The following is a 16,855-nucleotide window of genomic DNA, read 5'->3' on the forward strand; positions in this document are numbered from 1 at the left end:
CAAATGCATGCTTCTGTGGCTCAGTCGATTAACAGACGAACTTGTGATCCAATGATTCTACGTTCAAGTCGCGACGGTTGCTCTCAATTTTTTTTTATTCATTTCAATGAATTCCATGTATGGAGTTTTAGACACAATATTAAATGTTCTTCCACGTAAATTTGCGTAAATTGCGACTCTCCATTTATGTGCATCTAATAAGATGTAAAAATTTTTAAGTGTGTAGTTTCGCTTCCGACAAGAGCGTTTACGTCACAGGTACCAGTCATTTGCATGGATGAAAAAGCAACCACCGAGAGCATTACACCAAATTAGCCGTTCTAATGGCTCTAAAAGTTTTCTGAAGAACTATTAGGATTTGTTGTTCGCAAATCGAAAGGAAATATCCTCAGTTTAGTGAAAATCTAGAACAGTTTGGTTAGATTTTTGCACTTTTCGCTGTGTGTAATTCACAGTAATCGAGATCAAGTGAAACCTTCTTTGTTTTTGCGAAAAATGTGGAAAAGGGGAATGCCTGCATAATTCATACAATTGATCAACTAATTGATATTCGGAAGTGTTAAGGAACATGTCAGTTGTTTTCGTATTCACGACATCCAGTTCTGTCTCTGACATTACCCACCCGCCTTTTTTCATTAAATTTTAATTTTTTAGTTTACAAACGTTTTACAGAGTAAGTGATACAGCTGGTTGCTTCTCAACCTATGTCTCTCTATCTTGTTTAATAGTTTAAATCTATTTGCAGTGTTGGCGATTGCCGAAAATTTGACAGAAGCTGCTATATTGCTATCTATATTGTATACAACATTTTCAATCCGATAGAAGATGCTACAACAACTCAGGTCTCTCAATGCATGAACCACGAGAGAATTTTTTCTACATTTGTTCGCTCCACTTCATACTCTGAATATTTCATGACCCTTAGAAAAAATTACAGTCTGATAATGATCGTTGCTGTGTGGAATTTCCCAAGAGAGAATCGCAAGTTGACAATTATCGTTGAAAATCGAATCGATGATTCAACTTGATGATTCTCATACTAGATTGCAATATTTCAAAACCCTTGTGTGGAGCCTTCACAGACATTTTCATTGACACAACTTATACAAAGATTATATGCACATAGTTAGAATAATCGGCAATAGTAAAATGATTCTATCGCAATTATCAACTGCCTGTGTAGAATCGGATCGCGAAACGAGAATAAGCGACCGTTTGTTTCTTCAGAGAGGATCCCCACAGCCGCGTGCTAACCTTTGGTTCTCAGAAATGTCATCGAGAGAAATTCGCTCTCGCACTGGTGTCTATTCTATGTTAAATGAGCCATGCCGGGTTTTTGTTGTTGCGATGATATCCGTCTCTCTTTGATGGCACTGATTCAATCATGTGAAACGTTCTTTGATACGATAAAAGCCATCCTTGTCTGTTTGTATTGTTTTGCTACTTGCAGAAATTTTGGTTAACAAAAACTTTTGTTTCTGGAGGTCAAAATTGTCGGTTATGTCACTTTTATGGTATTCGATCCATTTGAGCAGCTCAAGCTGGTTAAAATCGGTTCAGTTATCTCCGACAAAATTGTGCGTAGAGAAAAATCTTTGAAAGATCAACACAAATTGAGTTGAGCTGAGTAGAATGACTTGTTTTTCTAATAATTCCATTACCTTTCATTTCCATTGCAGAAAGACAAAAAGACATGAGTATATTTTCATTTTATCGCACAAGAGTTTTCAACTGGTCACTGAAAGTGACATGACATTGTTGGAGCATTTCATTAAACGATGGCTCAAAGTGTAAAACATGTCAAAAATTACGTATGGTGGCCAGTTTTTACGTACTTTAAATAATAGAAAAAATACTAATACCTTGAAATTCTAGACGCGACAAAAAATATTCAATCGACAGAGATCTCTCGGCAGCCGGCTGCCCGAAGATTGAGTTCAACGTTTGGATCTTCTTTCTTCCGTACTCACTTGTCTATTATTGTCAATAAGCTTCCTTAGAAACACAGAATATTACAACCAAATACAAATAATAATACCCCTAAGTCCCATATAAACAAATCGCCAATGTTTGGTTCACAGCATGAACAAGTCAGCCTAGCAAATATCTCCCTTTCGTTGCGATAGTGTGAAAATGTGAAAGGAGATCGTTTCCGGCAACGCTTTATGCTAGTTGCCACGGTGCAAAACAAACTTGTTTGTTTATCGTTGCTGTATTAAACTGCAACAATCAGTCTAAATATCTCCGGCTAATAAACCGAGAAGCTCTCGAAATGGTGGAAGTTGCTTAGTAGAGCGATGTGACACACGAACAGGGTCGGCATTTGGCTGCGCGCGATTCTTTTACCTTCATCTCTCCAGTTTTACAATACCTCGGTTAAGATTATAGTTCTTCTGACTTCGCTTGTGTTTACATTTTTTTTCACTATAATATACAGTAACTATAGTGAACTTGTTCTTACCCTTCAGTGTTGCTAGTTTTATAGGAAATTCGTTAAAGTACATTGTCACTCTGACAGTGTATCGCACGATGCAAAATGTGTCCTTGAAAATTTGTCGGAGTACTCCGTATTATAATTTGTATTTGTTACAACTCTGTCTAGGTTTTCTGGTCTTTTGATTATCGTTGGTGTCTAATTTCAACTGGATTGAATGTGAAATACCCTAGGAAAAAACAATTTTTGTTCCAAACGTCAAAACAAGACGAACCAACTGATGTAAATCGGATCCGGAGTTTTTATTTTTTTATCTCAAACACCCAGTGACATCCAGTGTTCCAAACAGGCTTTCGGGAACTTGATAACGCTGAAAAGTCACGTTCTAGATTGCCGCTATCAATTAAGATTAGCCATGCGAAGGGGCAAAGGTTCACCCCCTTTCCGGGGAAAGGACGGAAAGGACACAACCCCACACGCATGATCTTTCTTCCCCTTGGTCTCTTTCCGACAGGTACTTCATAAACAGCTTATCACTTCCGTCACTTGTAGAGCCGTGTCACCAACCACCGAGCCCAGAACAAGTGCACGGACTGACTGACGGCTATAAGTCATAAACCACCACCGAATGAACGCGAAATTCTGGAGTTGTTTAACTAATGTTCTTTTTTTTCCTCTTCTTCCTTTCAGATATTACCGCTCATTTGCGAGACAGGAGTTCGCAATCAGATCACCGCCTACTGGTGTCATATAAATCAGAATCGAACAGCCCGGCGAGGTTCGGGTAAAAAGTAACACACACCGAAAATTTAAAAAAAAAACCGATGCGATAAGTGACGAGTGTGAGTGTATGTGTGTGTGTGTGTGTGTGTGTTATCTTCAATGATAACAACAGTCCATGTTTTGGTAGGAAGAAACGGAAGAGCAGAGCAATAAGTGATCGAAAATTCGAGTTGCAGTGCGATTGTTATCAGCTGATGTAATTACAGCTGCAGCAATAAATAATCAGTCACCTGGGGAAGTAAGAAAAAGAAGTTTCAGCTTTCAGTGCATTGAGGAGCCGGTGCTGACGGGCTGGCGTGCAACGTTGTTGTGAAAGTGTGAAAACCGCTGCAATTGATAGAGTGTATTTGTTTCGTTGTTTTTTTTTTTCAATCAAAGCACCAGTGCGAAGAGAATTGAGGTGGTGCGGCTAGTTAAGGAATCAACGAGTCGGTTTTCAGTTTATAGCAACAAACCAAAAGTGCGGATAAATCGTGAAAAAAATATATATAAATACGAGACGGTACGGCAGTGGGACCGGTAGTGACGCGCGACTGTGTGGCCATTGTTCGTGAGCAGGGAACCGTCATTCGACAGTAGGAATGATTGTACGTAAAAGTGTGCTCCGAAGCGCAGCATGAAAACCGAAACCACACCGATAGTAGCCGATGGTTTATGTTGATAGAATTGGCGGTTTTTTGCTGTTAGGTAGACGCTAATAGTGGGTGGCTTAGTCAGACGAGAGCAGCAGGAGGAGGAAAAAAAATCAATTCAATTAACCAACAGTTTGTAAACCTATTGAAGCGTGCGGTCTCTCATTTTTCATTTCCCCCCGGAGGTTGGTGTTGATACGGGAAACGTTCCGCTAGATGCCGCCACAGATTTTACCCTCGAAGATGCAGTCCCGTGAGCATCCGTTCAATCGTTCGACGCGACCTCTGCTGGAACGACGGGCCGCCAACATGGCGCAACCGCAAGTGCTGAGCAGTAAGCAAATCAACGCAAAATCACCGCCAACCCGTGGCTACAACGACTTCAATCTCATCACTCGGCAGTACGAAAACTTGAATTCCAACAAGGGTTACCCGTACGGTAGTCCCCCGTCACCAACTCACCTCAACCAAATTGACTTTCAATTTTCCGATGTAAATGAGCCGCGTTATCGACCGGTAGCACCAGCCGCCACACGATACCTACCGGCCAGTACCAATCGGAACAACAGTGACCATGAGGACGACGACGATGAGGACGATTACGATGAGTTGGTGTACCATCACAACCAGTTGAACGTCCAGCAAGTCCCGGCCGTTCCGAGGCGACGATTGATCGATGCAAGTTCGCCGCCCGTTCCACCACAGCGGATAATCCCGGTGGAGACTTCGACGCCACCGTCGCTGCCGCTGCCACCGCCGCCGCCGCCGCTATCCCGAGGGGATACTCTCGAGCACGAGGGACCGTTCGTGTTTGGCGTTCATCATCCGAATACTTTTACACCGGCCTACGGCAAAGGCAAGGATACCGCCGTCGTCGTCGTCGGCAGCAGCAATGGCAGTCCCAACTCCTCCATCCAGGTAAGTCCCATTAATCTTCCCAGTCATCTAGTTGGTTGGAAAATGGTTCTGGTTCAGGCTTTCATTCGGGGTCAGGTAGATATGAATAGGATGCAGCGTGCAATCAATTACCGGGGATGATTTAGTTGTTTTTCTTCGATTCTACAGACTACTTTGTTATCTGGTCTGTGTGTGTGTGTGTGCGTTTTGGGAAACCGATTTTCGGCCGAGCAAAAGGCGCGCCGAATGAATGTGTTGTGTAGGGATAATAATTTATCGATCCGGATCGGGGTTTGAAAGCAGGCAAAGTAGGCCATAAACTGAGAAACGGAGAACATATGTTTTCTCACAAGCAAAGCTTGCTGGGATTTCTTTTCTTTTCTCTGCTTTTTTCCCCTCTTTATTACAGCCACCTCGTCGTCTTTTATTGCGGAGACCGAAGGCTGTCGTGGCATCCTGGCAGGATCCTTTGTTGTTCTCCGGGTGTCTCTGAGCTTAATCTGTGCCTTCGGGGAGTCGTAAAATCTAGCGAGCATTTTTTCTCTTGTTTCGTTTGGTTCGCTAGCTGTAATTTGGTGAGGGCAAATTTGTAGACTTTTGCTAACGAGAACGAATGATAGCGAATGACCCGGAATGCTGCAGGGATTCGGTAGAACACACGAGAATGCTGTGATCTAGTGAGAACGTCAAACGTTCTTTGATCAATAGGAAAAAAAAACGAATTCGTTCTGATTTCCATGGCGAAACTAGTCAGTTTCGGAAACAATGGAAGTTGTCACTTGTTGACTGAGATCGACAGGTTTTCACGTATCGGTTTCAGAGGGATACACTAAAGAAACTGTAGGAAAAAGATGCTCATTTTAGAAAAATCGAATCTAATGACGATGGAACAGAATATTTCCATTTCATGTTTCATTTTTCCTACTACTTAAAGCTGCTACTTTCTTTTTCGTTAGCTAACTGTCTAAAAGATCGTAGCGTTTTCGCAGTAGAGCAATTCCGTGCAGAATCGGCTGGCAAGATACTAAGACTAATTTTTAAAAAAGGGCGTATGTGTTTTTTTAGCAACATTATTTTTAAACAATTATAACTTAAAATCTACAACTTCAACGCAAATTTTGTTCAGAAAAAAGATGTAGCCAATCAATTGAATTTAAAAAAAATATATCTTCAAATTTTCCAAAAAATCAAAGAAAAAATTATTTTTTTCAAATTTCTTAGTAATTTCACTGTATAATTTTTTTTCAAGAAAAACGTCAAGTTAAAAGGAAACTAATGAATGTGTCAGAAAGTAGGAGAGGTGATCTACAAACCCGTTTCCCGACAAAGATCTTTGTGCCGGTTTCCGGAAACGATGTTTTTAAAGGAATAAATGTGTTCGAGCTCATTGCTTATCAATAAAAAAGTTCATAAATGCAAATATGCATTGATAAATGCACTTCCTAAATGCAGTCATTTTTGAAACATGAAGAACAAAATCGAGAAAATGGATACTCTATTAGAATACGTCTCTTTGCTTTTCCTATATAACAGTTCGGCTGAAAAGTTCGTATCGTTTAATAGAAACACACATTTTTTTGCCAAAATTCGTTTTTATTATTCAACATAATTGCCATCAGAGGCGATACAGCGATTATAGCGATCTTCCAACTTTTCGATACTATTTTTGTAGTACGATTTGTCCTTTGCCTCAAAATAGGCCTCAGTTTCAGTGATTACCTCTTCATTGCTTCTAAATTTTTTACCAGCGAGCATTCTCTTGAGGTCTGAGAACAGGAAAAAGTCACTAGGGGCCAAATCTGGAGAATACGGTGGATGAGGGAGCAATTCGAAGCCCAATTCGCTCAATTTCAGCATGGTTTTCATCGACTTGTGACACGGTGCATTGTCTTGATGAAACAAAACATTTTTCTTCTTCAAATGAGGCCGTTTTTTTGAAATTTCGTCCATCAAACGCTCTAATAACGCTATATAATAGTCCCTGTTGATGGTTTTTCCCTTTTCAAGGTAGTCGATGAAAATTATACCATGCGAATCCCAAAATACAGACGCCATAACCTTACCGGCCGATTGTTGCGACTTTCCACGCTTTGGGTTCGGTTCATCGCGTACAGTCCACTCAGCTGACTGTCGATTGGACTCCGGAGTGAAGTGATGGAGCCATGTTTCGTCCATTGTTATATATCGACGAAAAAAATCGGTTTTATTTCGATATAACAGCTCCAAACACTGCTCAGAATCATCAATTCGTTGTTGTTTTTGATCGATTGTGAGCTCACGCGGCACCCATTTTGCACAAAGCTTTCTCATATCCAAATATTCGTGAATAATATGTCCAACACGTTCCTTTGATATCTTTAGGGTGTCAGCTATCTCGATCAACTTCACTTTACGGTCATTGAAAATCATTTTGTGGATTTTTTTTCACGTTTTCATCGGTAACAGCCTCTTTTGGACGTCCACTGCGTTCATCGTCTTCGGTGCTCATATGACCAGTACGAAATTTTCAAAAAAACTTACGAATTGTTGCTTCGCCCGGTGCAGAGTCTGGATAACACTCATCAAGCCATTTTTTGGTATCGGCGGCACTTTTTTTCATCAAAAAGTAGTGTTTCATCAACACACGAAATTCCTTTTTTTCCATTTTTTTCACAATAACAAAAGTAGCTTCACTCAAAATGCAATATCTCACAAACTAATAATCAGACAGCCGTCAAATTTATACACGTATCTTTTGAAGGTTGGTACTAACTGAAAATGGTATGGATTTAATTCTAGTGACGCCCTCTCATAGAAACGATACGAACTTTTCAGCCGATCTGTTAGAAAGGCTATGCAATCACTGTGAAAATCGACTTTTTAACCGAGGCCCAATACCATTCGACTCAGCTCAACGAACTGAGCAAATCTCCGTGTGTGTATGTGTATGTAACAAAAATATGCACTCACTGTACTCGGAGATGGCTGAACCAATTTTCACAAACTAAGAATCAAATGAAAGATCTCATGGTCCCATAGTCTGATATTGAATTTCATTCCGATCCAACTTCCAGTTCCGGAGATATAGGATGATATGTACAAAAAACTGGAAAAAATATGCACTCACTTTTTTCAGAGATGGCTGAACCGATTTTTACAAACTTATGTCGTTTTCGCTTGAGAACACTGAAACTGACCCAGGGTAGTTTCTTCAAACAAACACTTTTCACGAAACTGTGTTGTTTTCGCGCTTAGCAACGGCGGTTTGAGCAAACCTGATATAACAACCAGGTTCGAAACTGACTCGATTTTCAGTTCAACAACGTTAAAACTAGGTTCGAAACTAGCTTCAAACAAACGGTTTGACAGCAGTTAGGGTGGAAACTGGGTTAGGTTTGGTATCAAGCGAAAACGACATTAGATTCAAATAAAAGGTCTAATAATTCCATAGCCTACTATTAAATTTCATTTGGATCAGATTTCCGGTTCCGGAGTTACATGGTAATATGAAAAAAATAGAGAAAAAGTTGACACTCAAATTTTTCTGACACGGCTTAACCGATTTTCACAAACTAAAATTCAAATGAAAATTTTCTAAAAATTGCTCATAGTTTTCTAAAAATCGATAGAACATTTTATCTGGATTCGACTTCCGGTTCCGGAACTAAAGCGTGATAAGTGGAAAATTACCAATTTCATTAGTACTTTTTCACGAATGATGGTCAAAAACAGGTACAAATCCTATAAAACTGTCTGATAAATTCTACTAGTTTGCAGAACTTGTTAGTTTGTGGTCATAAAAAACTTAATTCGGCACTACTAGTCCCTCCTTTTCCTGTTCCGGAAGCACCGAAAGTAATGAAGAAAAACCCAAAAAAAATAGAATTCACTTCGATTTCTCTGCGATGCTTGAACCGATTTTCACAAATCTTGATTGGAATTAAAGCTCATATTATCTTTAAAGCCACTGTGAAATTTCATCCGAATCTGACTTCCGGTTCCGCAGTTACAGGGCGATGAGTGTCAAAGTTTTCAAATCGCCATATAGAATGACAATATGTACAACACCGGTGCGTGGTGGAACGGTGGAAGAAGAAGAAGATGACACAAAACAAACGATGCGTGCTTTGTTCTATTTCGTAAACGTTATAAAGAAAACGAAAGGGTTACGAATGTCTGCTACTGGTGTGTGATATTGGTAAAGGACGGTGCAGCGGTCACTCACTTTTCTTCAAGATGGTCAAATTGATTTGCACAAACTTGTAGGTTTAAAGGAATAGTTCATACGGATATCTTAAATTTGTTGTGGATACTACTTCCGGCTCCGGAGCTACAGAGTAAACAGGATTTGTAGATTTTGTTAGATTAAGTCCGAACAAACTTTTCAATTTCTATTCAATGAACGGTTGATGTTGCGAATTCCTCAGTAATATTTATGATGTTATGAGTAATATGAAAAAGGCATCATTACACCACTAGGTGGATTAAAACTTGTTTTTTTTTTATAAACTAGTCTGGGTTCGTCATGAACAAATTTATTATTTTTGTAATACGCATACGAGCAGATGTTTTGCCAGTTAATATGACAGCGTCGTCAGCAACATCGGGAAATAATTTAGAAGAAATACCGTTGGCTACATCAGGCAAAAGCAAAGTCTTGGCATTACATTCCTTTTGTGGAATTTTACCTTTCTGTTTCAACAGACTTCGCAGCCGATTCTCAGCGTACAGAATCATCATTGCATGGCTAGTACTATGGATCCTACTGACACTAAAAATCCTTCCAGGTCGGGGCTCGAACATACGACAACTGGCTTGTAAGACCAGCGTCCTATGCATTCAACCGCCCCGGGCTACATTAGGAGTACGATTTAGAAGAAATACCATCAGCAGCTTCACTCGCCCGAGCATCCTCCCAATGATTTGAGGAATCAAAATGATAAGATATTCATTGGGAGTACAAATCAGTTCGGTTCGTTTTCAAAAGATGGCTCTGGCTGTTTTGAATATTGAACACTATCAGCTGATGTCGACAGTTTCAAGAGGTTAGACATCTGTCATAAATATTCAGTTCATATTGCTTCGAGTTTTTTTTAAACTTGTTTTTCACTGTTAATTACGAGTAATTTTGGCGGTTGAAGCGCATCAAATACTTGTGGATGTTAATGGTGATAATGCGCCAACTGATAAATCTTGTAGGAAAGGGTTTCGACGTTACAAGAATGGAGATTTCAGCGTTGAAGACAGGCCTTGCTCTGGACAAAAAAAAAATCGAAGACAAACAGATAGAGATATGACTCGGTGAAGATCCGAGTCAAACGGAGTCAAGAGGAGCTTGCACAATCATTGCAAGTGACTCAACAAGCAGTTCCTGTACGATTAAAATGGGAATGATTCAAAAGCAAGTGCCTTATGAATTGAAACCGAGAGACATTGTAAGGCGACTTTTCACTTGCGAGAAAGGGTTTTTTACAACGAACATCGAAAAATGGACACGTATTCTATGATAACCCCAAGAAATATTAGGCTATATCCGATCAATTGTTGCCATCGATCTCAACATCGAAACCATAACCGAATACTGATTATTCGAAGGTCATTTCGTTCATCAGGCGAGACAATAACTGTTACAACTGCTACTACAACGGGCGATCGGAAGAACGGACGAAGAACGGCCGGAATACAAGCAAAGACATCATAAAGTTACTCTCCTGCATGACAATGCTCGGCCTTGTGTCGCAGAAGTCGTGAAAAAATATCACGAAACGCTCAAGTGGTACATTTTGCCGCACCCGCCACATTCTCCTAACATTGCTCCTTCTGATTACTGGTTGTTCCGACGGATGCAGCACGATCTGATATTTTTTTCACAGAAATCAAAAATTGGCTTCAAGGCCTGTATCACCTTAAAAGACGAGACATTTTTTCGAGATGAAATTCGAAAATTGTCTGAGAGGTGGGAAAAAAGTAGTAACTAACAATGGACGATACTTTGATTAAGCTTTATATTCTTATTTTGAAATAAATGCATTTTTGACCACAATAGACACAGCAATCTCGTTCTGTTATATGTCACATGAGAAATATGACGATGGTGCTGTTGAATGGAAAGATATTTATCAACAAACAAAAATGATTCAGGGTACACAGAAATATAATTGCTTCATTCCAATAACAGAAAATAAGATTGCCGTAAAATTCGTATCAATCGACACAAAAATGAGCTATCACATTATACATAAAATCTGCGATTAATGAAGCCTAAATATTAGTTAAAGTTTAAAATAAACTATATAATTACGAAGATAATCAAAACATGACAATATACAACTGTAATGAATATTGATGAGAAATTATAAAATTGGTTTGCAAACGGACACATCTGCTCCAATTGTCTTGACATAAAGAATAATTTATTCAAAATTTCATGAGGTTTACAAAAATTATAATGGAGAACCCAGACTAACGTATAAAAAAGAGTGTATTCCTATGAAATATCCTTTTTCCTGATTTTGTTTCTATATCTCTAAAATGGCTTCATTTAGGAAGTAGCTCTCTATGAACTTTTCCGTTAAACGTAGTTTTAAGAATAATATTCCTATACACATTTATTCCCATAAAACATAAACTGTTTTACAGATCACTTCTTCAACTGTTTGGGTAGTTTTTCGAGACCTTCTTCGAGCTGTCATTTCGAAGAATGTTTTTTCAATTGAAAAGGGTAGTACAACTGTTGTTGAATTTTATCAAAATCCGACTTCGTATTCCAGAGTTTATCGGGCAGATTATCGGAATTTTCAAAGCAGTTTGGTCCAGTAGTGGATATTTTTTTTTCAAGTAGTTTTCCGGGCAAGTTTTCGAACAGTTTTTCGAGTAGTGTTTTGTGCTGTCTTTTCCAGTAGTTTCCAGAGTAGTATTATTCCTGCTGTTTTTTCCAATAGTTACTGCGAGCAGTTTAGCGCACTGTTTTTTTTTTAGAGTCTTATGATTGCTATTGAATTTGATTTTAACTCGACTTCGGATTGCCCGACAACCTTCCGGAGTTCTTAAAGTAGAATTTAGGCACTTTTTTGAGCAATTGTTTCGAGTAGCTTGCAGAGCAGTTTCTCGAGTAGTTTGCCGAGAAATATTTTGAATAGCTAGTAGAACTGTTTTTCACGCGCAGTGTATCGCAGCTAGAATAGGTCCATTTGGTTATCAATAGAAATAAGATAATCAAAAAAAATATGTGTTAAATTGCTTGGATTCGTGGGTCTTTACGATTGGAATGTTTTAGCGACCTCATTGGATTACCACAGCAGTCCGGAGATCTGAAGTGGAACTCACTAAATATGATCGGGTTTCGGGTGCCCTCGTCAGTTTTAATGCGTTTTTTAGCATGTGACAGTGACAGGATGCTAAATCTAGCCAAAATTGAGTTGATCTTTTGTATTTCCTTCTGAATAGAAAAGGACGCTTCTTTGAGTACCCTTCTGTGTGAACCGCGCCGCACATTATTCCGAAAATGACGAAGAGTGCGTTTAATTCACCAAATTAACGAATCGCCTGCCTGATCATGAAATTCTGTTGCAAATTTCAATAATTATTTTTCCCGAAGAAAACCTTTCTCTGAAACAGTAAATTTAGACTTGGTAACAAAATATACGTGCCCAAGTGAAGTGATTGTGGCCTTCACTGATGCTTTGCTTTTCATTCAGATTCGGGCCTTTTTGTACCTTGTAAACATTCCAAACCCACGCTCCATGGTTTACTCCACAAAACCAACTGACTCCTTGAACTTTCTAGCGACATCTCGATATCGTTGATCATAAAAGCAACGGTGAAATTGAATGATTTGCGGTACGGACTTTCTACCCGGATATCACTTTGAACCCTCTGCCTCAAATGATATGATAGATTGCTTAATAGTTTAATGGTAAAGCAAAAAGCAGACATTGAAAAGCAACACCTACTAAAAATGTTTACTTGATCCTGAAGCATGTTCATTTGATAACCGTGTTGTTTTACCCACCGGCTGATAGAGAATTGACAACATAAAGATAATGAACCGAAAATTGACAACATAAGAGACTGATCAAAAGAAGTTCGTCGTTGCTATTGAAATGTACTTCATTTGAGAGATTAGTTAAAAACGCGTAAAAAATACGTTCATCTCACCATTCCATTTAATTCATATTTGGTATCTTCATATTTTAGAACATTACGCCTGAATTTATGTTGTAGAAATTACCATTGTAGCAGACACACGCCTGAATTTATACCCATTAACGTCAAGTGCGTTACGTTTAAATTTCAGCGGAATCAATCCAAATAGATCATGATCCGAGAAGTTTTTTTCATGGTGTATTATCATAATATGAAAATATATTATTTTCCCCAAATCATGACTCGTTTTGCTCATTTCTAGAATCGGAATTCTTCCCGTGTACTTTTGTAGAATGCACCCTTTATAAGAGTAACCATTTTAATCACGCCTTGAAATCGCATCACTGTAAGTAACGAAGGTTTCAGTCGCAGTCTTTCGTATAATGGAACCATATCGACCACAACTCTCGGGTCAAAACAGTCCGAACACCTGACACAATGTTTTTAAAATTAGAAAACTTTCATCCGAATCCTAACGATCCCTCTTCGCCCGGCTCTCGAAGCTGTGCCGAGAACAAAACCACTGACCAATTTTCCGACTATGCTTTTAGGATAAGTGCAAAAGTCAATAACAGCGTTGTCACGTAGCCGGCAAAACTCACCCCGAAACCGACTTCTAATCCGCCGGAATCATTGCGTGACGACGATTAGTTCCGACAGCACGTCACGTGAAAATTTTCACTTTTTCGACACATAATCTTGGAGTCGATTGTGTTTGATAGAAAGAAAAAAAATACCACACGCACAGTCAGTGCCTTTCTCCGCACTTGAAACACGCACTTTCAACAGTAAAGTTAAATTTTCCGGGGGTCACTTTCAAACCGTTGTAGATTATGTAACTCAAAGGGGTTTCCGATCGCCGCCGTTAATTGAAGCGTGATATCAACAAACCAGGCTAGGCTCTTCGGTATTTTGGATTTCTGGGTTCGTGTCGGGATTCGCACTGAATTTGCAAACGCGGAGACCGGCGGGACACGCCGTCATGCGTGACTTGATGTGATGTGGTGACGTGATGCGGTGGGCGGTAAATCACGACTATAATTGCTGCGGCAATTAGATTTAGGAGGACAGCCCTGCCCCGTCTTCGCTTTGATTGCGATTTTGCGTTTTTATCCACCGTAAATTTCCCCTCCGTTAATTAGCGTGCGATAATTACCGTGACAATCAGTGAAAAAAAAAATAACCACCACGAAGCGCCGACATAATTCGTTTAAATGCGACTACGAATAGCTTAATTAGGAGCCAATTTCGGCTGGCAATTCTGATTACGATAAGTGAGCGCCGCCGATGACTCTTCATCACATTGATTGATATGACATAAACTGGAACAAATTGAGGAGCTTGGTTCGCTTTTGCTTTGCGCTCTTGATTCCCAGCTCCGTTTTTGGGGAGCTCCCCAACAACAAAAAAAGACGTACTTTGCATTCAATTGACGTCGTTGCACAACTCCGCATTCGTTGACATTCACTCGAAAGGTTTAAAGGAGAAAAAAACGGGTAGCTTTCACTTCTCATTCGACGCCCATGATCATTTATTCGATTAGGCTAGTTGCTCCCGTTGGACTCACTCGTGCGCCATGTTCCTCTACAATCAACGTTAATTATCGCCAATTTCGGGCAAGCCTCATTTTCGTACCGTCGGATCCGCCGAGGCATCGATGGCATAGCCTCTGGGAAAAAGTTCCCGTCTGGCTGCAGTGACAGGTGCTCTGACGGTGCTGACACTTGCAACAATGTAACAAGATGTAAATACTTTCCATAATGAGCCTATTGTTCCAACGCGGTGCAGCTCGAGTTTCTTCATGTCGGCCATGATACTGCTGGTGGTGGTGGTGTGCGGGCCCGTCATTTTCTGTCGCTGAAATTTCTCGGCGCGAAAGCAGCCACCCCGGGAAAACTCGGGAGTGTAAATTGATTAACCATGTAACAAACCCAATTAAGTGACAATCAGCCGGTACTTGCTTGCTCTTTGCCAACACCGTCTTTCCGTTGCTCGTGTTAGAGATGGTCACATTTTTATTCGGTTTTTGAATTGCCAACCCAAAAAAAGGTAATAATCAGGCTTCTATCGGCGTATTGACAAATAGGCAAAAAATCAGTGATTCGTGTGGCTTGTCTTGGGTAGATGGATGGCGCTTTACGACATCTCTAAAGCGCCACCCATCTACCCGTTCCCTTCCATTTCCGGCATGATATGGGAAAGTGATTCCATTAAATCAGAGGATACAAAGTTTCTGCACGTTTCGCCTTGCAGTGTGCAATTTTTTTTTCTTTTCCCATTTTCTGCCGGATGCTGCTGCTGCGGTCGACAGATGCGGAGGCTTTCCTCGGCGATGTTTGACACTTGACAATGACGCCCGGTGGTGGCTCGGTGAAAGCTCGACGTCGACGTCGGATTTGCATATCTGTTCACCAAGTGTCCCTCGGGGGAAGTTTCTTTCCTTTTTTCGGGTCGGGTCGAGTCGGGCAAGTCCTGCGGTCGGAACACTAAACCGGGTAGGAATGAAGAGTCACGTTTTCCGGTGCGGTCTGGACGGAACAAAATACAGTGGGAATATCTTTTGTTATTCTTCCGTTTGTATTCTGTTCATTTTCATGGAAGTTTTCAGTTTTAGCTTTCTGCGAATGAGTGATAAATAGCGATGTTTGAAGTGGCCGTCTGGGTGTCTGTCTGATATCCCTCAATCTTGCTCAGTCGAATTTTACTTTTGACATACAGTTCACCCGTTATCTTTCGGTATCATTTTCATCATTACTATGGTGTTTAAGATTCTGTGAAAAGCACTAGACGTTTTTAGTCAGTGTACGAAAAGTTATACGAATGCGCGCGTCTTTTGAATGATCGTTTTATTTAACTGAAAAATTAAATTCTCAAACTTTTGGAAACAATGATACTCAGTTACAATTCTTGAAACAAGTCCACCAACGATGTCTGTGGCATTACCAACCAGCTTTTTTCTTCTAATATTATCTTAAACTTTTTATAACAAACATTCGACGTTAATTTGATGAGTACCTTCTTGAAAAAATGAAGTAATTACAGCCTAACCAATCCAAATATGTTTGCCAAATATTAAACATCTGATGAAAATGTTTCATTTCAACACTAGAATATGATTTTACAGTATAAAAGCAATAAATTTGCTCATTGTGACGTTTCTTCTAGACGTAGCCATTCTCGAGATATTTGAACTTGAAATCTATAGGCTAGGTTTTTATAGAATTTTACCGATTTTGAATAAGTTTCATAACCTCAAAAAATCTCTTCTTAATTCATCTTTCGCATATTACTCATATTTCCATGAACTTTACTATGGAATTCTTTAGAAAAAAAAAACTGTTCATCGAATATTTGATAAAAACTAGAATGTTTATTTGGGAATAAACTAACGAAAACTTTTCAATTTGTGAACAGTTGAAAGTGTGAAAGTGTCTAAGTGACTGTTTGAACACACTTCATTTTCTAGCAGCTCTGGAAGCGGAAGTCGGGTCCGCACAAAAATTCAATAGCAACTGAAAAGACCGTAAAACTTTTCATCTGAGTCTGGGTTCAGTCGTCTCTGAGAAAATGAAGTGAGAACTGTTTGAGATTATTTGACCACTATTTTCCAGTACACCTACAGCCGAAACTGTGAAGCTGAGCTCCGAACCTGGATTCTAAAACTAATTTCAGGTGCTGGATCTCGGATTCCAGAACTGAACTGGAGCTGAACTCCAAACCTGGATTCTGGAACTGAATTCTAAGCCCGGTTTCTAGAACTGAACTGTGAAGCTGGGCTCCAGTTCAGTTCTAGAATCCAAATCCAAGCCTGAATTCTGAAATTTCGAGAGCTGAATTCTAAATCTGGACACCAGAACTGAACTGTGAAGCTGAGCTCCAAACCAGGATTCTGGAACTGGATTCTGAATCCGGATTCCAGAACCGAACTGTGAAGCTGGGCCTCAGTTCAGTTCTAGAATCCAAATCCGAGCCTGAATTCTGGAAC

The 16,855-nt window shown here is 39.8% G+C and overlaps 1 protein-coding gene across 1 annotated transcript in view; it reads left to right on the plus strand.

The window, feature by feature from the left end:
- The window catches only part of LOC131437130 (EF-hand calcium-binding domain-containing protein 4B), a 118,117-nt gene that overhangs the window by 13,653 nt on the left and 87,609 nt on the right, over window positions 1-16,855 (plus strand). Inside the window, exon 2 of the mRNA XM_058606298.1 lies at window positions 3,125-4,767. Within this exon, the coding sequence (XP_058462281.1) occupies window positions 4,066-4,767 (702 nt within the window). The 5' untranslated portion in view covers window positions 3,125-4,065. The remainder of the gene's footprint in view (window positions 1-3,124; window positions 4,768-16,855) is intronic.

The sequence above is a fragment of the Malaya genurostris genome, chromosome 1, assembly GCF_030247185.1.
Source record: "Malaya genurostris strain Urasoe2022 chromosome 1, Malgen_1.1, whole genome shotgun sequence".
Taxonomy (NCBI): domain Eukaryota; kingdom Metazoa; phylum Arthropoda; class Insecta; order Diptera; family Culicidae; genus Malaya; species Malaya genurostris.